General features: G+C 38.9%; 2 protein-coding genes and 6 non-coding genes across 8 annotated transcripts; 1 reads left to right on the forward strand and 7 right to left on the reverse strand.

Moving 5' to 3' along the window:
- The first annotated feature begins 1,489 nt into the window (after positions 1-1,489).
- On the forward strand, positions 1,490-8,789 carry cldn11b (claudin 11b). Its single transcript, XM_033985490.2, has 4 exons — positions 1,490-1,584; positions 3,718-4,002; positions 7,180-7,344; positions 7,881-8,789. The coding sequence occupies exons 2-4, from the start codon at positions 3,777-3,779 to the stop codon at positions 8,138-8,140; spliced, it is 651 nt and encodes a 216-aa protein (XP_033841381.1). The 5' UTR covers positions 1,490-1,584; positions 3,718-3,776; the 3' UTR covers positions 8,141-8,789.
- A 1,155-nt stretch (positions 8,790-9,944) lies between these two features.
- Positions 9,945-18,991, reverse strand: slc7a14b (solute carrier family 7 member 14b). Its single transcript, XM_033985489.1, has 7 exons — positions 18,688-18,991; positions 17,036-17,272; positions 15,765-15,982; positions 15,140-15,286; positions 14,723-14,931; positions 13,302-14,071; positions 9,945-10,312 (listed from the first exon to the last, which is right to left on the reverse strand). The coding sequence occupies exons 1-7, from the start codon at positions 18,989-18,991 to the stop codon at positions 9,945-9,947; spliced, it is 2,253 nt and encodes a 750-aa protein (XP_033841380.1).
- Positions 17,673-17,746, reverse strand: trnai-aau (transfer RNA isoleucine (anticodon AAU)). The gene has a single exon. It is a non-coding gene; the product is annotated as a tRNA-Ile (tRNA).
- Positions 18,992-20,640: 1,649 nt separating the features above from the next.
- Positions 20,641-20,714, reverse strand: trnai-aau (transfer RNA isoleucine (anticodon AAU)). The gene has a single exon. It is a non-coding gene; the product is annotated as a tRNA-Ile (tRNA).
- Positions 20,715-21,250: 536 nt separating this feature from the next.
- trnai-aau (transfer RNA isoleucine (anticodon AAU)) lies at positions 21,251-21,324 on the reverse strand. The gene has a single exon. It is a non-coding gene; the product is annotated as a tRNA-Ile (tRNA).
- A 536-nt stretch (positions 21,325-21,860) lies between these two features.
- On the reverse strand, positions 21,861-21,934 carry trnai-aau (transfer RNA isoleucine (anticodon AAU)). Its single transcript has one exon. It is a non-coding gene; the product is annotated as a tRNA-Ile (tRNA).
- Positions 21,935-22,470: 536 nt separating this feature from the next.
- trnai-aau (transfer RNA isoleucine (anticodon AAU)) lies at positions 22,471-22,544 on the reverse strand. The gene has a single exon. It is a non-coding gene; the product is annotated as a tRNA-Ile (tRNA).
- Positions 22,545-23,080: 536 nt separating this feature from the next.
- On the reverse strand, positions 23,081-23,154 carry trnai-aau (transfer RNA isoleucine (anticodon AAU)). The gene has a single exon. It is a non-coding gene; the product is annotated as a tRNA-Ile (tRNA).
- Between the last annotated feature and the right edge of the window lie 98 nt (positions 23,155-23,252).

A 23,252-nucleotide genomic window follows, 5' to 3' on the forward strand; every position in this document is an offset into this window, starting at 1 on the left:
GTCACGAGACAAAAGAAGACGTCTGACACGTTTGAGAGGCGAGTTAAAGAGACAATTTTTGTGGGGGGCTTAGACATAATTTATCTCCCATTTATAAATTAATCTTCTATTTACAGACATAAATCAAAACAAGGAAAACAATAGTGCCAGCCAGTATGCTCTGCTCATAGGTGAGAGCAGCCATTAGGGGACTGAATGATTATACAAAATATGACTCAGACACAGTTCACACTTAGTGTAGCTCAATGGACCAAGCCAACAAACAGAAACATTTACAAACAGGTGTTAGTTTCAGTGTAGTTTGCTCTTTATTTCAGACAGAGATAAGACAGCGTCCACCAGCAATTTGACCAGAACTGAAGAAACTTGGACATGTGGCGAAACCTCTTTACTCTAAAACTTTTGTCCAGTTGACAGAATAGTTTTTTCTTTTACTATACATATTGTGGAACATTCCAAACAAAGCAATAGCATCTCTATGAAGGCAAGCAGGTCATGGCCTTGTACTAGAAAACTTTAATACGCAAATATTGACAGGTGTAAAATAGTATTGTCATTAAGAAATATTTCTTTATATCTAAGTAAAATCTCTGTCCATTTAGTGATATGTTCTTCTCTTGTATTTAATACAATACCACAATACCAAAATCTTAATCTGTGACAAAAATCAAAAATCTTTAAAGTGCTACTAAACACCTAAACTCCGCTCACAACCAAATGTCAAATAGAGCTGCTAAACTGGGCAGTACCTGGAGGACTAAAGGGAGAGTGATGGGGGAGGAGGGGCGGGGTCTGGGGGTATAAGGAACAGTGTGATTGGTCCAACAGGTGTCCACACTTCAAACTCCGCCCTTGCACAAAACCCCTGGCTGTAATCAGGGCAATCGCATGTGATGTCACCAGCTATTGAAAACTGCAGAGGACACTGAAGGCAGCACATGCTCAGTGTGCACAAAGATGCAAATGTAGTTTTGTACTTCCTGTCCCCTGTATTCAAATGGACATGATTGAAAAAATAATATGTTTATTTTTTTTTATAGATTTTAAATATATAGGCAATAACATAACTTTCAATTTTCCACTAATTATGTGTTAACAATATATATGGAGTAACCTACATGACTTTTCTACACCTCCACTAGAGGGCAGCAGAGACACAGGTGCCTGGGCATGGGCTGAGATATGTCTTTAGTAAAATGCACTGATATCCACCGCACTTTCATCCTCCGCTCATCTCTCTCTCTCTCTCTGTTTTTCTCACTTGGGTCTGTTTTCAGTTACACGGTGATTGGACACAGGTTTTGAAAAGGATTTTTACACCACACCCCAAGAAAAAAACTCCAAAAATCATTTCAGGACGATCAGCTACAAGCCAAAGCACATATTTTAAACTTTTTTTTAATCATATTTTCAGACTAGTTTAGCATTTCACTTTCAATATCTTGTTTATTTATAGAATTCAGCCTTTTCATCTTCAAGGAATTCTGTTTTACGAGATAATATATTTTTACATACAAGTTTTAGATTTAAACAAGTGGAATTATTGTGAATATTGACTCCTCTGTCAACTTGGAAGAACATAAGGTAAGAAAAATACCAAGAAAAACAATAAGAGAGCACTGCAACTTTGTCTAATCTAAAACAGGGATTCTCAACAGATGGCAAAATTATACAGTATAAATACGTTGATCCATGTTTCTGAATTGCATCTGAGAAACAATTTTCTTTTCTTTTTAAATCTTTTTTTTTTTTTTTTTTTTTACATTATGAACCTGCTGAACATTTTAGGGTCATAAACAGTTCAATATGTTTTTCTTTAGTAAAAGCCAGTTATAAAAGAAAATTTTGTATTTTATTCTATTAATTGACGTGATGTTCTTATGTATCTTGTATCATATTTTTAGTATATTCTGCTCGCTTTTTGCACTTGTAAGTAATAACTATAGTAACTGTACTACTTCATGCTAAGTTATCTAACCCAATAGCTAACACATAATACAATACACATGGTTCCTGGATAATGAGATTTAGCAGATTTGTACTCCAGATGCCCTTCCAGTATTGTTTTAAATACTACAAGGCTAGACATTAAAATCAACAGCCAAAATCTAGTGTAAATACATTCTGGATATACACATTCAGTCTCTATATCTATTCTTAACAGTTGAACCCTCCTAACTTATTTGATTATGAGCCTTATTCTTAAAGGCTCATAATACACCAAGAAGTAAATTACACCAGAAGTATTCTTGTGAGCTTTAAGTCATGTTATAATGTTACCTCATGAAAAACATACCCAGAGTTGTGTTTTGTTTCACTCACACATGTTTGAGTAACCCTTTATTATTAGTCTGTCTACATCTTCAAAGCACAAAATGCTCTGTTCCACCTTGTGATGTCATGATGTGGTAGTTTTCAACTTAACAACTACCTTTTATCTTTAGTTCAGTAGAGATTGGCAATTCCAGGATTGAAATCATCCAAATAATTCTACTGAAGGTGTACGAACTTTAAAAACACAGTGGAGCACTTCCTGTCTCACCACATGAGATCACAAGGTGGAACACAGTGTTTTCCGTTTGAGAGAAGAACTCAGCCTAAATGTGGCTTGTAAATCAAAGATGTGTGAATTAAACAAAATGTATCTCTCAGTACACTTTTGATGAAGAAACAACATTATAATATAGATCATAAAACAGCATAATATGGGCCCTTTACGTTAGATTTGATTCCTGTCCAAACATATAGTGAATTTTAACAACTTTATTTATTTCAAATGATACAAATGCTAAACATTTGCAGCTACAATAATTGTTACGTAAAAGCCTAATTGATAAGAAACTTTTCAAAGGACACAGCTACGTGGCTTCTGTGCAAAAAAGTGAACTCTGTGACTGTCCGCCATCTGCCTGTAACTGTGCACATCTTATTACTTTGGAATATTCCACTGTATGAATTATACTTATCTGTCTTGCTTTCTTTAATTGCATTTGTTTTAATTGCTAATAAATTCCTTTCAAAACATGGATTCTTACTGTGAGCCGGGTCGTCTCTCCATAGAGCTGACCTGTAACCAGGCCTGGGTAGATCACCTATTTGTCTCCTTGGAGATATATGCCATTCTGTGCAACTTTCCTGGCAAAACAAAAACAACCTCAAAGGTCACACATTACACATATTAGACTCTTGTGAGCATTGAGCTAATGTTATAATGCTGTTACCTCCTCAAAAACACACTTGGAGTTGTTTTGTTTCATTCACACATGTTTGAGTAACACTTTATTATTAGTCTTTCTAAATCTCCAAAGCTCAGAATGCTCTGTTCCACCTTGTGATGTCATGAAGCGGTAGTTTTCAAGTTACATTTTACCTTAGTTCAGTAGATATTGGCAATTCCAGGGCTGAAATCATCCAAATGACTGCAGTGAAGGTGTATGGAGTTTAAAAACACAGTAGAGCACTTTCTGTATTACCACATGACATCACAAGGTGGAACAGAATGTTTCCGTTTGAGAGAAGGTGAAATATGCAGGGTTCATGTGTTAAATGTCTGAAACAAAACACAACTCCAGGTCTGTTTGTGATGAGGAGACAACATTATAACATAGATCAGAAAATATTGTAATATGGGCCCTTGAAGGAAACACATGGGTAGCGAGACAAGAAAGCGAGAGAGATAAGAAAAGTTACATATTTATATTTTTTCTTCTATTTTAGACATCAGCTCTCCCCTCTTCAGGACAACCTCTTGCTGTAGATCCACATCTTGACTCTAGATGGCGTTCATGTGCAGACAGGTCACCGGAACAATTGCCAGCTGCACCGGTTGGGTCGGCCTCATAGTTGCCACAGCGACCAACGACTGGGTGCGCACATGCGACTACAGTGTGGCAACATGCGTGCGCATGGATGAACTCGGGTCCCGTGGTCTCTGGGCCGAGTGTGTGATCTCCCCTGCGCTGTACCACTGCGCCGCACTCAACCAGATCCTCTCACTGCCAGGTGTGACCACGCCCACCGTATACAGGCCACGCCCACTGTATAGAGACCACGGCCGCTGTATACGGGCCACGGCCATAACACATGTACATATGACCACACTCCAGTATGCAGACCACACACCAGTATACAGACCATGCCCACTGTATACAGGCCACACCAACAACACCTGTATATAAGGCATATCCACTGCATACAGACCACACCTATAACACATATACATATGACCACACCCACTTTAGACAGGCCACACCTGCAACACTTGTATATAGGGCATGCCCACTGTAGACAGGCCACGCCCACAACACCTTTACATAAGACCACAAATATTGTGCCACAGTGGCCAGGTCTTTATGTTTATCATTGCAAAGTTAGGGACAATGCCTTGGTAGAGGTATGCTCCTCTCACCCACATTCTTGTATTTGTGTTATCTCAACATTAGCCTTAACTTCAGTGAGCACAATGTGGGCACAGTACATGGCTCAGTGATGCCTCAGTATATACCTCTAATGCACTGTATAATGTTTGTGCCAGTGTCCAACATGAACCAGATGCTTAAGTTGTGAAATGTACAGATATGGAACTCAAAACCAAGAGATAATCTCCAGCAGACCCACCCTCTCTCTCCTCTTTCTCTTTATCTCTCTCTCCCTCCCTCTCTCTTCATATCGCTCTCTCCCTCCTTCTGTGTTTGTGATGGTGAAAAACACTGAATCTGCATTTTAAAGCAGATTAAAGTCATAACTCAGTCCCATAAATCTGAAACATAATTATTGCGTTAAATTACAATCAAGACAAGAAAGCAGTAGTCAAACTGCATTGCACAAAATCCAATGCAGTTTTTGTTTAGACAAGACCGTGTGAAATTGGGGTGAAGAGTGGGAGAAATATCATTTCTAAGGTGCCCTGAAAATGCATGAAAAAGGCAGTTAAATTGAATAGGAGGTGGGTAGTCCCAGGGGTACCATGCTATGCTAAATTATGCGTGAGTGCATTCCTGACTGACGGTTTTACACTGTCCAGATGCCTTTGATAATCCTCTGCCTCCTTTGCCAGTCTCTCTCAACATTTATCTGTTTTTATTTCAACTTTAACTGTATGAGATAATGGTTTTACAGCCCCAGGAACATTGGTACAGCAGTAAAGTAATTTAGTTCCAGTTAGGTCCTACAGTATAGTGCCGGTTTAGCCAATGTTTTGTCAGTACATGTGTGGAATTAAAAATAAACCAATGTTTTCTTTTTAGCCCCATATTCAGGCTGCGCTGTTCCATTTTAGCTGATTCTTTGTCAGGCCCCATTTTGTCAATATCTATTTTAAATTTATTCCATCATTGGATATTTGTTATGGGCAATTTTTTCATTGCATGTAAGATTAAACGTCAGGATTTACATAAAACTTTGGAATATCTACAAGAAGTACACACACATCTGCATGTTATGAAACAAACTAAACTCTGTCTATAGTATAATGCTCTATAGTTATAATCTCTGACACCTGTGGATAATAATATAATAAACAATAAAATAAAGGAGAGTCAGGTTTGTGGACATGCAAGTCAGCTCAGAGTAAGGACACATGCTTTTTCAGTTCAATAAACAAAATTAAAATGAAAAAACAAAACAACAACATTCTTTTATTTTAGTCTATTTTTTGGCTACATGTTTTGTACTGTGGCTTTAAAGATACACTACGTAACTTTTCTGATGGAAAGTTTATCACTTGTTTTGACTTAGCATATATGTTACTTTGCTGGGAAAGTATTTTTTTCCTCAATAAAAATTCCTCAAATTGAATACATACAAACTAGATAAATGCATGGCCACACAGTCAAACATTCCACACAAACCACTAACATCACCATGGAGATAAGCAGGTGGTGAAACCTCCACCAGAAAAGTTACATGGTGAACCTTTAATTCATTTGCTTTTATTTGATTTGTATTAAGTCCAAACAAAGCAATGTTAGGGTTTTTGTCTATCCACAAGAAAAGTTGCACAGAGCTACTTTAAATGCATACATGTATTGTTGGGTCTTGGATTGTGTGAATGATGAAGGGGTGAGAATGAATAGTTGAATATATCTGTCCATTGTTCAGGATACACTCCTAGAGATCCCTAAAGATACTGGGTTAGGCTCAAACCACCCACACTACTGCAGTTTAACAAGAATGTATCTGTACTGTGCATTACATGACTTTCCCTTTAATTGTTTTCATATTGTAGAATGTGCGACGTAATGTCCCTCTTTCACACCGGGGCAGGGGTCAGTGTTCCTATGTTAATTATGGTATTTGGACAGAATGTTGAATCAATCATTTAGTTAAAATAAAGTCAAAGAGTATAGGCGTAAAAAATGTGTTCAGTCACTTATTTCCGGTATGTTTCCTGTGATGTGAGGACAAAATAGTGAACTCCATAGCGTGTGCATTGTGTCATCATGGTATCTTTTGAACATTCCATCGTAGACCCCCTGTTTGATGTTGAAGTATCAGTTGTAGTCACAGGGGTCAGTCTGCCAATCTCTGCCATCGGCCCCTCCGACCACCAACACTCACGCACACACCACATTCATATAAGGCAATGTGGGTGAAGTGTCTTGCCTAAGGACACATTACAGTAGTATTCATCACTGCTGTCCTATTGTGGCACCTAATATCCCCAGGGGTCTTCCATCCAGTTACTAACCAGACCTTACTGTGCTTAACTTAATTGGGCATTAACAAGCAGGCATGCCCACAGGTATAGGACTATCCTCCAGAAAAGTTACATATTGCACTTTAAATGCTAATACACAGGTTTAAAATGGCAATGTGAACTGAATCCTGAGTTGAAAACATACATCGAAAATCAGTTGGTGCGATGATGATGTGATAATGTCATAGAGAGCCAGTATTTCCTATTAATCGCATTGTATTTTCTCATGAAATATCCAAAAGGTAAATTTACAAATGTGGAACCTGATTATTTCTATTAATGACAAGACCCAAGAACTCACTGTATTACATAAAAAAAAATCCTGCATTTTAACAGTGTTCATTTTAGCAGCTCCTACCTGTATTAAATAATATAGTACTATGGAATGTTATGATGTCATCTAAAACCCAGCAATTGCCATGTTGGTCTAAATTGCAGTGTTATTTTTGCTCTAATCCTCGCACTGACCTCTGTTCCTGTAGCGTACATCCAGACGTCTCGAGCCCTCATGATCACGGCCTGTTTGATAGGGCTACCCGCTCTGCTGCTCCTGCTCATGGCCATGCCCTGTGTGAGGCTCCAGAACGACACCTCCACCAACAAACTGCAGCGCTCACGGATTGGAGGGGTTCTATACATCATCATGGGTAAGGATGAGTGTGGGTTAGTCCTGGTTCAGCCCTGGTTTGGTCCTAGTTTAGTCCTGGTTTAGTTCTGGTTTAGTTCTGGTTAAGTAAGTCCTGGTATAGACAAATTGCAGCACTTGCAAATCAGAGATGGTTTAGTCCTGGTTTAGTCCTGGTTTAGACCTGATTTAGTGCTTTTAAAACCTGGACTCTACATCATCATGGACAGGAATCTTGTATACAGTTTAATGCTCTTTAAACTTGGGTGGAGAGGCACTTTAGATCATGATAGGTAAGACCGGGTTCAGTCCTGGTAGTCCTGGGTCCCGTCTCTGTTGTGATTGGCTGTATCACCTGTCTGTGTCTCCATCTCTCTTCTCTGATTGGACTGCTGCCTGTCTCTGTTCCAATTACTCCTCTCACCTGTCCGTCTCTCTCTCCCTCTCTCTGCTCTCCCCAATTTCAGAGGCTGTGATTGCCAGGTGGATTAACCAATCAGAGAAACATATGCTCCTTTCATGTCAAAACATATCCATTTGCTCCCTCTCTCTCCACAGCCGTGTTTGGGATCGTCTCCACAGTCTGGTTTCCAATTGGAGCGCACCAAAACGAAGGTGTGATGTCTTTTGGCTTCTCCCTCTATGCCGGTTGGGTCGGGGCTGGGCTCTGTCTCCTGGGTGGGATCATCATCCTCTGTTGCTATGGTGTCGACCCCTCACTACCGAGTCGCGATACGAGTTTCTACTACTCCAGGTCCCGCGGCATCGCCATACCATCTGACCAGCCCGCCAACCATGCCAAGACCGCTCACGTCTAATGCATTTACAACAGGCATGAGAAGTCCCCTACTGTGAGGAGAACCAACACTATTTAAAGGTGCACTATGTAACTTTTCTGGTGGAAGATCAGCCACCTGCTTGCACCATGTTATTGCTTTGCCTGGAATGTTCCACTGTATCTGTTTATCTATCTGTTAAAGCTACCAGGCCAAGTCACAGGTCAGATCTATGGAAAGGCGAGCAGTAAGATGCATGATTTTCAATGTATTACGTTAGCAAAGAAAAACACTAACTCAGACTGAATAAATTAGATACGTTTAACACCATGCTGTGGAAAATTCCAGGCAAAGAAATGGAAAAATGTCCATCATTCATTTCAAATGAATCATAAATAAACACATTCATTTTAGCATAAAAAGTAAAACTGAGCTCAATGTTCAAAACACAATTTACACATAACACAGTGGGGGATCCTTGTGTTTTGTTTTTTTTTTTTGCATAGTTGCCCCTCCATTTTATACATTACATTTAGTTGTGAGACAGTGTTGTTGTTGTTTGCTATAAGTTGTTTTTTTTACATAGAGACATACAAGATTCTTTACTTTCTTTTTCCATAATGTCTAACTGTTAATTATGTCAACTTGTATTGTTTTATATTGTGACCATTTTATCCAATAGTGCTAAAAACCCCCCCAAAGCAAAACAGTTTACATGATGCATTTGTGACCTCTAATAAAAGCAGAAATTCTCATTGTTCATTTATTCTCTTTTGACAAAACACATCACTTGCATTTGCACAAATTTGCACACACATAACACAAAACAACATTCACTCCAATGACCAAACAGAACAGGCATCAGTGCTTTATATGTATAATACATTCAGATGGGACGAGTGCACCTTATAAACAAGAATACAAGGGAAGCTAAACATAGTTTCAGTGATTTAAAAAAAACCTGCTAGTTTCTTTGAAGCAACTTAACGTTTCACAATCTACCATAAACATGTCTAGGATAAGATTATTATTAATTCTGGGTCTCCCAATGACCCTACAGAGTAGAGGGAGTATTACACTTCTATGGGGTATTAATTCCTAACAGTTAACATGGGGTTATCATGCTTAATAAACTTTTTTTCTACCGTGTTAAACATTCTCTTATCGAAAACATGCCTGAAGAGGTTTTAGATGTTGTTCATAAATGTTTGGGTAATCTAGCGATTTCTCCCAGGGCCTCTCTGAACCCTCCTTATGGTTAGCTGTAAGATTTTGTTGAGCTTTGCCCACAAGCGTACGTCACCCATGCTCCCACACAGCACTTTTCCATAAATATACAAAACTGTATGCAACAACTGCACAAACCTGGTGCGATGTGCAATAGTTTAATTAGCAGGATACATGCGGATTGTGCTGTGATAGCGCTCTAAAGGGAGAGTGACTTAGTATGGAGAGCAAAGGGAGGGGAGACTCCCTAAGTGAAACTGTTAATACGCTGTTTTCAGAGAATATAGCATTTTAAAAACAATAAAAGGTAAAATGGTGACCTAAATATGTTATGTGTTAGCGGTTATTACAACCTAGACGTGTAATTCCCCTTTTTTTTAAAATAACTTTCAGACTGGGCCTCATTCAGTGGAGATTCCTCTGTCCGCCCTATCCGGAGAACTGTCCCTACTGTCTCAATCACTATTAAAGGTTATGACAGTGTGATGACAATCATTAGCAGAACAATGAACTACAGCTACCATTTTCTGAGTCCAACCTGCTAATAAAAGCAAAAAACAATCATCGTCTTTGAGTTTTTCAGATTAAACAAAGGCACTTAAACAGTTTTTGCCCATTTTTAATCCTCATCATCAAAGAAGCCCCGGTTGGTCCTTCCTCTTGAGTTCTTGTACTTTGCTCTGGGTGCAGACTGGTACCCATATCCCTCTCCCTCCTCTTCCTCCTCCTCTTCCTCCCCCTCCTCATATGGGACTTCCTGCCCTGGGAGGTTCCTTTGGGTGTTGTAGTGGTAGCCCCTCTCCTCGGGTGCTGACCAGCCCTGATACGGCTGCTCGCTGTCGCCCTCTTCTGGGTAAAATTCAGGGGAGAATGTATCGTCCAGGTGGTTGTCATATCGTTGGTAGGTACTGGCCTGAGCCTGCTCCTCCTGAGCATTAAGCTCCAGAGTGCTGTGCCATACACCGTAACAGCAGTAAATCAGCAAACCTACACAAAAAATGCAAATAAATTTTATAATATTTATGTCTTAGTATGTTAATACTACATCACATCTAGAGTTGTCAAAAGTATCAAAAATCAGATAGATAATCCATTATAGTTCTAAAAATGAATTAATTCAAAGGTGGACAAAAACATGCATAAAATTAACTACAAATGAGTCAAACCCACAAACTGAAGAGCTGTCCTAGTACCACATTAAGTTGCTTACGTACCACGATTAGTACGCATACCAGTTTGAGAAACACTGTACTATATCATACACATTTGACTCTTTAAAAAGTAACATATTATGCAAAATAAACTAATGAGCTTATTTTTAATTAACTGATTCATGTTTGAGTATTCAGGAACTTCAGATAAACAATTCCTTCCTGATTTGAAGAACTTTGTAAGAATCTGTCCGCATTCAAAAGATGTAATATTTTGATTTGCTTAGTTGCTATGACCACGGAGGATGGGTATCACCTGTATTGCATTCGAAGCTTGACTGCTCAGAAAATTCCCATTTTCGGAATTCAGTGTATACACAGATTTCATGGCAAATGAGGGCAATAAGTATTTTCCAAGTTATACAGGAAATATCAATGCAAAGATGTCCATAGTAGTTTAAAACATAAATAATTCATAATACAGGGCCACTGATAAACGTGTCTAGTTGGTTTAAAGTGTGTATGACAGATTTTTATGATTCTCCATTTTTGACTTAATTTGGTGGGATAAAACCTGATACTTACACCAATAAAGAAACATTTTGTGACGAAATATTGAGAAATATGTTTAAAATGACAGGAAGTGCTGAGTTATATTTTAGAGAGTTGATGTATATTATATTATATTATTGATGACATCACACTGGGAGAATTCAGTCCTAAAGTTCAACACAGTATACATGCAAAAAATACAATTTTCTGAGGCTTTAAACATTATTTCACAAGAATAAATGTGTTTTGTTATATTTTTATTTGTCAAATATTAATTGTCAACATCAGAGGAGTTTTGGCTCAGTGTACAGTATGGTTGCTAGGTGACAATTATGGAATTCCAAAGCATGATGTCATGATTTCCAACCAGTAAAATTTATATTTTTATGAGATAAAAAAAACAAAAAAAAATCTCAAAATGACACAGACACCTGTAAAAACATCCCATATCTAAATATCTAAATAGACATCTGGATTAAAAATATTAATTATATAAACCCCATTTGGAAGACTCAAATTGTAACCTATCCTCCAGGTGACGAAGTTGGTTTGTTGCTAGATAGTTCAATAGCCCTTGTGTAAAGTACATCCGTGTTTTTCTTCTGTTTGTTCCACTGTTGGTGCCCCAGACACAAAAGTTGGAAGAGCATCAATCACTGGCTTCAAACTGAATGTAAAACGCATTGTTTCGTCTGGCTCTGGTCGACATCTGCAGAGGCCAGAGACAGACGAACAGGGGAAAAGGGGAAAAAAGGGAAAAGGAGAAAGGAAAAAAAAGGAAGTTTGTCTGTCTAAGTTTAAAGGCTGGCTTTAGTAGTCTCATGCAGAGCTGTTCAGTCTCAGTTCCATTATGGGGTAGGTGTAAATAATAAAAGTGATGAAAAAATATATATACACAGTAGTTAAGATCTTTTTGATGGAATAACAACCACCATCTACCTACCTCAGGCTTACCTACTTTAGTTGACAAAAATTATTTGTATTTAAATAGTACTTAATAAACATCTGTGTGTGTATATATATGTATATATATATATATGTATATATGTATATATGTATATATATATATATATATATATATATATATATATATATATATATATATATATATATATATATATATATATATATATATATATATATATATATATATATATATATATATAAAATAAATCACATAATTTCAAATAATAGTAAAAAGATACCATTTTCTTCTGAACCTATAGGTCACAATTTCAAATGTATTGTTGTTGATTTAGTATCTTCAGTAACTAAAGCCATCTGCGTCGCCTGAGAGTTTATATGCTGTGATTGGCCACATTCACCAGTCACTCACTCATGTAAAATTAATTGAATCAGAAGCATTTCTCCACATACAGAAAGTAAAACATATTTTTTATTCAGTCTGTGAAAATAAAATAACAGCTCACAAAATGAACTCTTAACATTCTTTTCTCGATTTTGCCTTGAAAATAATAAGAACATATCTAAACTTGTCAAAACTAAGAAAGATATTATCTTATCAAAGTCTAATATATGTTTATATATTTTCACATTTAAATGACAAGCATAATGCAATAATTGAGTGGTTGTGTTTATTAAGCTCTGCAAGGTCATTTTGGGCTAAACAAAATAAATGTAACTGAATTACGTAGGGCGTCTCTCTTAACAACTGTACTGCAAAGCTAATGTAGAAAAAAGACATCTAAGGATACTTATGTTTCCATGGCTCTAACCCTGATCCTAACCTTAATCTGCAGCTTCATGTTCCCAGTACACTGTTTTCTCACATTTAAAATATATTTTTGAAAGTAAATCCATAATGCTGACCCTCACACTGGCCCTAACCTTACCCAAAGTCTCAAAACTAGGCTCTAACCTTAACCATTACCCTAAACCCAACAAATGTGGGAGCATAAAGCCAACGGACATAGAGATAACTCCCAGAAAACAAGAACAAGCATGCTAATGCTAGCACTTGCTGATTATCGGGTAGTAAAATGCATTATAATTAGATGCAGATAGTCCACAGTCGAGAAATTTTGACTTCAAAAGCTGCTCATACAATATATCTGTACAGGGGCAAGATAATTTTTGCTCAAATACATGAAGGAAATCATGTACAAGGCCTTTTAGAAGGCCTGCATAAGACTATAATCTGTAGTGTAAAATGAAGGGATAAAATTGGCTTTAAAATAAACAGAATGACACCTGCGTTCCTTCAGTTATGTACCAGTAGTATCACATCAATAGGCTTTTTCAGTTTTACTCACCAATGAGACACCAGATGGTAAACCGTATCCACGTCAGCGGCCTCAGCTTCAGCATTAGGTACGTGTTCACCAAGATGGCCGCCGCAGGGACAAAAGGTACACATGGCGCCATATATGGCAGCCGGCGCGGGCTCTCGGGCTGCTGCAAGATCGTCACCATCAACTTCACCAGCGTCCCACATACCAACGCCGCCATTATCCCTGAAAATACTGCCCCAAATCCTGACCCCTGCTCCACTCCGAAAATGACTGAAGACCACATGAAAAAGCTACAGATGAAGAATGAGAGGGTGCATCTTGTCACTGTGCGTCCAGTGATTGGCGTAGGGCGGGCGGAGGCGTCTGGCATTCTCAACCACATCCGGATTGTGTAATAATGACCTCCAAGAAGCCGTTTAAATAAAGAGGCGTGCCCTGTGTGGAAATCAGAGTCATCTCCTTCTCCCTCTGTCCCTCCAGCGTGATAAGATGAATTCTCATTGTCTATAAGTTTTCGATCATCTTTATTGGGAAAATCTCCATCTTCGAGTTGTTTAATGTCCTCGGTATCTTCGGATCTGAATTGGTGTGTGTCCGTGGTTTCGTCAGGTTGGTAGCGCAGTAAAAGGATGCAGACGCTAACCAGGGTGTATGCTAGCAGCGTGCCGATAGACATCATCTCGATAAGGTCACGGAGGCTGACCAGGAGAGCCAAGATGGCGGCGAAAATGCCCGAAATAACACAGGCCACAGCCGGAGTGTGAGTGAAGGCGGATACATGACACAAGAATCTGTGGAGACAAGAGAGAAACATGTGTGATTGAATAGTGTCAACACTTTGTTTTGGTAATATTTGAGATTTGGTTATTTCAAGTGGATAACTGCACTCATTAAAACAATAAATATCATGTAACTTTCTGGTGACTTGTCCCCTGCATGAGTCAGTGGAAATACTTACATACTTTGGAACATTCTCCATAGATTTGGATATGTTTTATACCATAGTGTGGAATATTATAGCCAAAGGAACAACATTTCCATGGAAACAAGCAGGAGGAGGCCTTTCTACAGACCAAGTAAGGGTCAAGTTTGTGGACATGAGGCCCTGCTCAGAGTAAGGATAAGAACAATAAGTGCAATAACTACTAATAAAAAGTTACACTTTAGGTATGAGGTACTTAACCTACAATGTTCCACATTATGACATTACTACACAATTTCACTACAGACCACATGTACCACATGTACAAGAATGTCAGATCATTTTTACTGTTTTATAATGACATTGTCAGTGATTATAGAATTGAGAAGGAGAGATGGATGCGTTTAATACACTAAACTATGTTTGGCTTTTGAAAGCACTGATATACAAAGAGTAAATTGCAAGTCTCCAGTTGTTCTCAGTGACACTTGTTTTATTATTATACATGTGTGTATCTGACCTGAAGAGCAGTCCATCACGGGACATGGCGTAGATGACTCTGGGCATCGGGAACAGCGAGCCGAGCAGAGACACAGTGAGTCCAGCCACAGAGCCTGCAGCCACAATGTACTTCCCCCAAAGAAAACCATGAACGGCAAACATCTCCATGAGCGGAGCAGAGCCATCGATCAGGTCATAGGGCACCATCAGAGTCAAGATCACACTCACCTGGACACAGACAGGAGAGGAGGATATATTGGTTATAGTTACTGTCCACTTGCACATTAATTTACTATGGGACATTCTAGAGTAGAGTGACCAATTTAGATATTTCGTTGCGCTGTTATAGAAAGCAGGAGGACTCTTGCTAAAGCGGAGTGGACAAAACATATTGATTTGGGTAAGAAAACAAAGAATCACATGTTGGCGTTCACACCGAGACATAAGCAGTGAGACATGTGACCAGTGAGGCGGTGATGGCATATGGGATAGAGGTGTTTGGGTTTTTGGCCTCTTCTCCGGTTGTTGCGATGATGTCGAAACCAATGAAGGCGTAGAAACAGGTGGCTGCTCCCTGCATCACCTGCACAAAAACAAGAGGACATAGCAATGTATGGTGCTATGGTAAAGTTAGCTTTCCTATTGGAAACCTGTGCAACTAATCAAATTTTGATCAAGATTTAGTTGTTTGTAATTGTCAACAATCAGCTTGAGTCCTCTGTCAGTAAAGGTTTGGAGCAGAGTTCAGACTTTTGTGTTAAATGGCACTTGTTAAGTCTGGATAGTTTATGGCCAAGACATTTGTATTGAAAACCATTTTTAACAATAAGAAAATGTAACTGAAAATTGGCATTGATCAATATAGACTTTAATATAGACTTTAGGAAGAGGAAGTGTTTGAAATTCTTTAGAGAGAGAAAGAGAGAGAGACAGCATGTGCAAAAATGCAAACACAACTGACCATAACTGTCTAGTTTTTACATTGAGCTCTCATAGTTCTATCCAATAGAGTCATAGAAACTTACTATTGATTTGTAATGACAAATAAATACTTAACCTACCCCAGACCATCCGTAAGGCAGAAAGTTGCCTCCCTCCCAGTTTCGGGCTGAGAGGAAGAAGAGTCCAGCGATGATCATAAAGATCCACACGACCAGGTTAACTGCGTTCAGGACGTTGTTGAAGCCGACGGAGTTTCTGACACCCAAAGCAATGACCGCAGTAACCAGGAGCACAATGAAGAGAGCCAAGAGGTCAGGGTATGTGTCCTCACCTTTACCTGAGAGACAAGTATACAATCAACATTTTGTTCATTAATGTGGTGAATTCTGACACTCAAAGGTGCACTATATTACTTTTCCAGTGGAGCGGTCCACTACATGCTTGTTGTCGCCATAGAAATGTTATTGCTTTGCCTGGAATTTTCTATAGTACAGCATTGAGGATGCTGAAGAAAACCAGTTCAATTCTGCTGCTCTTATGGGGTCTGAAGAGGCGCTGTGCTGTATGAGATGTTTGGCCACACTCCGTACAAATGTCAGTGATGTTAGTATCAGTCCCACTGAGAGCTGAGAGGACGCTGTATCCTGAGAGCATCTGAGCCAGAGTTTATTAAACTCTGACCTGATTGTGTCCTGCTGACTTTCCATCGCTCTGATATCTCAGTGGTTTTGATGGTGAGGTTCATCAAGTAGGTCAGGAAAATAACATCAGAAGGGCCCAGGTGTTTAAGATGAATCGCGGCCAGGTCATCTGGTCCTAGAGCTTTTGGGGGTTTTGTATCTTTGATTGCATCAGCGAAAATGTGTTTTTGTGAACTGCATCATCATCTCTTCATCTCTTAATGTGTGAATGTTTTTCAGCATTTTGCAACTCGTTTTGGAATATGTTTCATGGTGCGGAGTGAATTCCATGTAGATGGTCTATGTTGGCTCGGTATCCAGAAGAGCTTTCAGGGGAAAGGTAGATGTTTATGATGGTGATATCATTGGATTGTCCACAAATTTTAGTGTCAAAGTTTATTCTAAATGTTGTTTGAAAACTGTATTTATACTTGTATTTCTTTATTTTATATTAAAGGCCCTGTACCTGATTGTTTCCCATGTGCCCCAGTACAGACATATTGTTTAAACAGTTCCTGACATTTCTGCCCTGTTGTAAAAAGTGCTTATAAACTTCCCACAGTGAATCATTAGGATGATCTGAATGCGTACGGTAAGTGAGGAATAACAGTGGACCATCACAAACTGTTTTAAATGTACTATTTCTGTTTTTCATGTTGTTAACACAGTAACAATGAGATATTTTAAGTCAGAAAAGTAAAATCCTTTACCCAGCCCTCGTAGTGTTCCCAGGTGTGTGATCATGTATTGGCTGATGGTGTGATTGGCCAAAGAGTCGAACATGTTGCTAAGCGCTGATGCCCCTGCCGCAGTCCCGATCAGATACTCCAGGATAAGGTTCCATCCAATGAAGAACGCCACAAACTCTCCCACCGTGACATAGCTGTAGGTGTATGCCGAGCCAGTGGTCTTTGGGACACGGACACCGAATTCAGCATAACACACCCCTGAGTGAGACAACAGGAAGGGTGAATAGGTAAAAGAGAGTACAACAGGAACAATACATATACAATAGGAAAAAACAGACAAGCAAACAAAAATGTAATTATTATGGATCAAACAAACATATTGGATTTGTATTCATTTCTCTTTGTATATTAGATTAGGCTCAATTTTACTAAGGGTACTAGGGTTAGATGTTGGGATAGGAGGCAGCCATGCTAAACAACAACACATGAACTACCTCTGAATAATTAAACTAGTAGCCGAGTTGACTTATGCATACAAAATGAATTCTGATTCTGATGATAGGATAACTGACATAGATGACTCAACATGTGCATTTTAGTTATTCTACTTTTTATCAGTCCTGTCATGAGCATTTTTTTTAACTTTTCAAAACAGGACTGGCCCGTACGGGGATCGAACCCGCGACCTTGGCGTTATTAGCACCACGCTCTAACCAACTGAGCCAACCGGCCATGAACACCTGTGAAAAACCCACACTTCCGGCTCAGCTCATTTTATACGTTTTCGATTTAGGGTTTAATAAAAAAGACTTGTTTACTCTTAACGCCATTATCTATGTTTTCCTCCTCGGCCTGTATTATATCTGAAAGTTACGACATTGGCTAAGCATGAAATTATGACTATGTTTTAATTGGGCCTACCAAAAGATTAAGGCATTTAGGTGTGATATTTAAACCGGATTTTCTTAAGCCAAATCATTTTAGGCCTTATATAGCCATAGTCAGAAGTTTTTTTTCTTTTTCTCACAAGTATAATCTATATATCCAATATCCTCCAAAACATGTGTAATGATATTGTAGTTACAGCAGTTCAAATACTAGACTACTCGATTTCACCTTGTTTTAAAATCTGAAATCATATGAAGTAAGTACCCCATAAGTGCTGGTGTACCCCCAGATGTCCCCGTGCCTCTGATTGAGAAACACTGCGCATAACATTACCTTATATTTGAATTAAAAAAGTTATTTGTGATGATAATTACCGTTTGCAGTAATCAAAATTCTGGGGCCTAATCGTGAGAAAGCTGTAACGTATGTGCTCCATCAGGAAATGTTTAAATTCCAGTTACAATGGAAATATTTTATTTATTTATCTATTATTATTATTATTTTATACAGGGAGAGCCAAATGAGCGCCCTGTTAAAATAGGCTACAGAACAGTACAAACAAACAAACAAACAATAAATAAATAAATAAATAAATAGGTCTATTTTAGACATTAAAAACCGGGGCAGGTGTGATTATAAATGTTCTAGCGTGGCCAGTTTTTAGACACATGCAATCATGAAATCTTGTGTTAAAATTTCCTGTGTCAAAGTTCAACAAACACGTGAGATATGCAGGCAGTCTATCAAGTAGGGCCTTATAAATACTTTTCATCCAGTGACTTTACCAGAGAGAACCGAAGCCACCGCTGCGATGATAAACGACAGTATGACCCCGGGCCCCGCCATCGCCTTTGCCACGAGCCCGGAGACCACGTACATGCCCGTGCCCACGCAGCTGCCCACGCCCAGAGACACCAGGTCCGCCGTGGTCAGCACCTTGGCCAGCCCCACACCGGAGGAGGAGTCGCCCATCTCCGTGAGCTCGTCCCCGGACTGTCCCATGGAGCCCACGGGTTTGGTGCGCACGAGGCGGGAGTACATCAGGTACGCAGAGTCACCAGAAAACACGCGGCTCAGAAAAGACGCCATGCTCTGGGAGACAGTGGACTAGTGTTTGAGGTAGTTTTTTTTTTTTTTAAATGGAAGTTGATGTGGCGTGGTTCTGGTTCAGTTAGTATCCTCCATGGTCAAAGATAGTGTTGATTTCTTGGTAAGTTCATTTATTTTCCTGAAGATGAAGAAAAAGTTGAATTATGTGGAAATATGGAGTTTATGGCTTATCAAAATTATACTTTAATGGGCCATTGGGTGATACATAGAGTGGCTTAGCAAAAGACTTTTTGTAATGTTTAAATCTTTGTAGGAGTGAGGACGTTTGGCTGCTCATCCAAGCCTCTTCAGTTCTGGTCAGATTGCTGGTGGACACTGCCTTATATCTATTTGAAAGGAGGAGCTAACTACACTGAAACTGTAAACAGCTATTGTCTCCAGTTTCAGCTGAGACTACCCTATTCAACCTTTAACGACCCTGCGATTGTTTTCATTGTTCTGGGTCTGAGGGTGGAGTTATAGATTTGGGAGAGATGATGTTTAAGGCCCCCATTCCTCTTGTCTTTCGTAACAAAAATAGCCTCTCAAACCATTGCTTTTCTCTGGCTACCTCTACCTCTACAGATCTCTACCTCACTATCTTCAAAGGAGTGGTTAATGGCTCTGAGATGGAGATGTACAGCAGACTGGGGTCCAGAGGAACTCTCACGCCGGTGTTGGTACATCCTCTTATGAAGTAGCTGTTTAGTTTCTCCAGTGAAACGCTCACTGCATTTCACTACACTGAATGGAGTAGACCACATTACTTTATTTGTGGCTCAAGGTTTTGTCCTTTCAGTGAATCAATTCTTGTCTTAAACTGTTTGTAGGTTTGAAAAATACAGGAATCTCATACTGTCTGAAGATTCTCTGAAGTTTTTCAGAAGTGGCTTGGATGAGCAGAGAAACATCTTCACTGCTATAAGAATTTGTCCAGTTGACACATTTAAACTTCATCTTTTGCTATGGATCAGACCTGGACGACTGAGGGACTACTCAGATATAGAGTGGCTTAGTTAAAGGTTCACTGTGTAAGTTTTCTAGTGGAGGGTCTGCCTCCTACTTTTCTTCATATGGTGTTCTTTAGTATGACATTAAACTGATCTATCTCCTTAGATACAAACATTACCAGGCCAATACAGGTTTTAAAAAGGAGCTGAAGACACGCCTGTGAAAAGCTTATGGTTGACTGAGTCTTATTACCCTGTTTGACTTCTTGTTGTTTATTTGGTGTAAAGCACTTTGTGATTTTCATCTGTGAAAAGTGCTATACAAATTAAGTTTACTGACTTAATACAAGTGAGGCAAATACAGGTGAGGTCTCCTGTGATTGAATAAATGCAAGATAGATGAGTTTACAGCAACACATTCCAGGTAAAGCAGTAACATCTTCATGGAGACCTGCAGGTGGTGGACCCCCTTCAACTGTGTCTGATCCAAAGTCATACTCAGTGATAAATGTGAGCGTAGCCTGCAGTCTGTGCTTTAGGGTTTAACTTTAACTATTAAGTGGTTTTCTACTGTTGACTTGATTTTCAATGTCAGGTACAAACTAGTTGCAGACTTTTATATCTGTTTTTATAATATAGCAGCTTTTCCACATTTTAGATTTAGTGTTTTGAGCTTTGATTGGAGAAAATATCTGGGGCTGGCCCGTACGGGGATCGAACCCACGACCTTGGCGTTATTAGCACCACGCTCTAACCAACTGAGCTAACCGGCCATGGAGACCTGTGAAAAACCCACACTTCCGGCTCAGCTCCTTTCATAGGTCTTAGATTTAGGGTTTAATAAAAAAGACTTGTTTACTCTTAACGCCATTATCTATGTTTTCCTTCTCGGCCTGTATTATATCTGAAAGTTACGTCACTGGCTAAGCATGAAATTATGACTATGTTTTAATTAGGCCTACCAAAAGTTTAAGGCATTTAGGTGTGATATTTAAACTGGATTTTCTTAAGCCAAATCATTTTAGGCCTTATATAGCCATAGTCAGAATTTTTTTTCTTTTTCTTTCTTTTTTCACCCCCGTCAACTGTGTCTGATCCAAAGTCATAGTCAGTGATAAATGTGAGCGTAGCCTGCAGTCTGTGGTTTAGGGTTTAACTTTAACTATTAACTGGTTTTCTACTGTTGACTTGATTTTCAATGTCAGGTACAAACTAGTTGCAGACTTTTATATCTGTTTTTATAATATAGCAGCTTTTTCACATTTTAGATTTAGTGTTTTGAGCTTTGATTGGAGAAAATATCTGGGACTGGCCCGTACGGGGATCGAACCCACGACCTTGGCGTTATTAGCACCACGCTCTAACCAACTGAGCTAACCGGCCATGAACACCTGTGAAAAACCCACACTTCTGGCTCAGCTCCTTTCATAGGTTTTAGATTTAGGGTTTAATAAAAAAGACTTGTTTACTCTTAACGCCATTATCTATGTTTTCCTTCTCGGCCTGTATTATATCTGAAAGTTACATCACTGGCTAAGCATGAAATTATGACTATGTTTTAATTAGGCCTACCAAAAGTTTAAGGCATTTAGGTGTGATATTTAAACTGGATTTTCTTAAGCCAAATCATTTTAGGCCTTATATAGCCATAGTCAGAATTTTTTTTCTTTTTCTTTCTTTTTTCACCCCCGTCAACTGTGTCTGATCCAAAGTCATAGTCAGTGATAAATGTGAGCGTAGCCTGCAGTCTGTGGTTTAGGGTTTAACTTTAACTATTAACTGGTTTTCTACTGTTGACTTGATTTTCAATGTCAGGTACAAACTAGTTGCAGACTTTTATATCTGTTTTTATAATATAGCAGCTTTTTCACATTTTAGATTTAGTGTTTTGAGCTTTGATTGGAGAAAATATCTGGGACTGGCCCGTACGGGGATCGAACCCACGACCTTGGCGTTATTAGCACCACGCTCTAACCAACTGAGCTAACCGGCCATGAACACCTGTGAAAAACCCACACTTCTGGCTCAGCTCCTTTCATAGGTTTTAGATTTAGGGTTTAATAAAAAAGACTTGTTTACTCTTAACGCCATTATCTATGTTTTCCTTCTCGGCCTGTATTATATCTGAAAGTTACATCACTGGCTAAGCATGAAATTATGACTATGTTTTAATTAGGCCTACCAAAAGTTTAAGGCATTTAGGTGTGATATTTAAACTGGATTTTCTTAAGCCAAATCATTTTAGGCCTTATATAGCCATAGTCAGAATTTTTTTTCTTTTTCTTTCTTTTTTCACCCCCGTCAACTGTGTCTGATCCAAAGTCATAGTCAGTGATAAATGTGAGCGTAGCCTGCAGTCTGTGGTTTAGGGTTTAACTTTAACTATTAACTGGTTTTCTACTGTTGACTTGATTTTCAATGTCAGGTACAAACTAGTTGCAGACTTTTATATCTGTTTTTATAATATAGCAGCTTTTTCACATTTTAGATTTAGTGTTTTGAGCTTTGATTGGAGAAAATATCTGGGACTGGCCCGTACGGGGATCGAACCCGCGACCTTGGCGTTATTAGCACCACGCTCTAACCAACTGAGCTAACCGGCCATGGAGACCTGTGAAAAACCCACACTTCCAGCTCAGCTCCTTTCATAGGTTTTAGATTTAGGGTTTAATAAAAAAGACTTGTTTACTCTTAACGCCATTATCTATGTTTTCCTTCTCGGCCTGTATTATATCTGAAAGTTACGTCACTGGCTAAGCATGAAATTATGACTATGTTTTAATTAGGCCTACCAAAAGTTTAAGGCATTTAGGTGTGATATTTAAACTGGATTTTCTTAAGCCAAATCATTTTAGGCCTTATATAGCCATAGTCAGAATTTTTTTTCTTTTTCTTTCTTTTTTCACCCCCGTCAACTGTGTCTGATCCAAAGTCATAGTCAGTGATAAATGTGAGCGTAGCCTGCAGTCTGTGGTTTAGGGTTTAACTTTAACTATTAACTGGTTTTCTACTGTTGACTTGATTTTCAATGTCAGGTACAAACTAGTTGCAGACTTTTATATCTGTTTTTATAATATAGCAGCTTTTTCACATTTTAGATTTAGTGTTTTGAGCTTTGATTGGAGAAAATATCTGGGACTGGCCCGTACGGGGATCGAACCCACGACCTTGGCGTTATTAGCACCACGCTCTAACCAACTGAGCTAACCGGCCATGAACACCTGTGAAAAACCCACACTTCTGGCTCAGCTCCTTTCATAGGTTTTAGATTTAGGGTTTAATAAAAAAGACTTGTTTACTCTTAACGCCAT

The sequence above is a fragment of the Periophthalmus magnuspinnatus genome, chromosome 20 (assembly GCF_009829125.3).
Source record: "Periophthalmus magnuspinnatus isolate fPerMag1 chromosome 20, fPerMag1.2.pri, whole genome shotgun sequence".
NCBI classification, from domain to species: domain Eukaryota; kingdom Metazoa; phylum Chordata; class Actinopteri; order Gobiiformes; family Gobiidae; genus Periophthalmus; species Periophthalmus magnuspinnatus.

Coding starts and splice junctions, on each gene's coding strand:
- slc7a14b (XM_033985489.1), bottom strand. CDS start 18,991: ATGGCGTCTTTTCTGAGCCGCGTGTTTTCTGGTGACTCTGCGTACCTG. Junction 17,273..18,687: donor GGTGGCTTCGGTTCTCTCTG/GTAAAGTCACTG, acceptor TGTCTCACTCAG/GGGTGTGTTATGCTGAATTC. Junction 15,983..17,035: donor GGGAACACTACGAGGGCTGG/GTAAAGGATTTT, acceptor CTTGTCTCTCAG/GTAAAGGTGAGGACACATAC.
- cldn11b (XM_033985490.2), top strand. CDS start 3,777: ATGGCGTTCATGTGCAGACAGGTCACCGGAACAATTGCCAGCTGCACC. Junction 4,003..7,179: donor CCAGATCCTCTCACTGCCAG/GTGTGACCACGC, acceptor CTGTTCCTGTAG/CGTACATCCAGACGTCTCGA. Junction 7,345..7,880: donor GGTTCTATACATCATCATGG/GTAAGGATGAGT, acceptor CTCTCTCCACAG/CCGTGTTTGGGATCGTCTCC.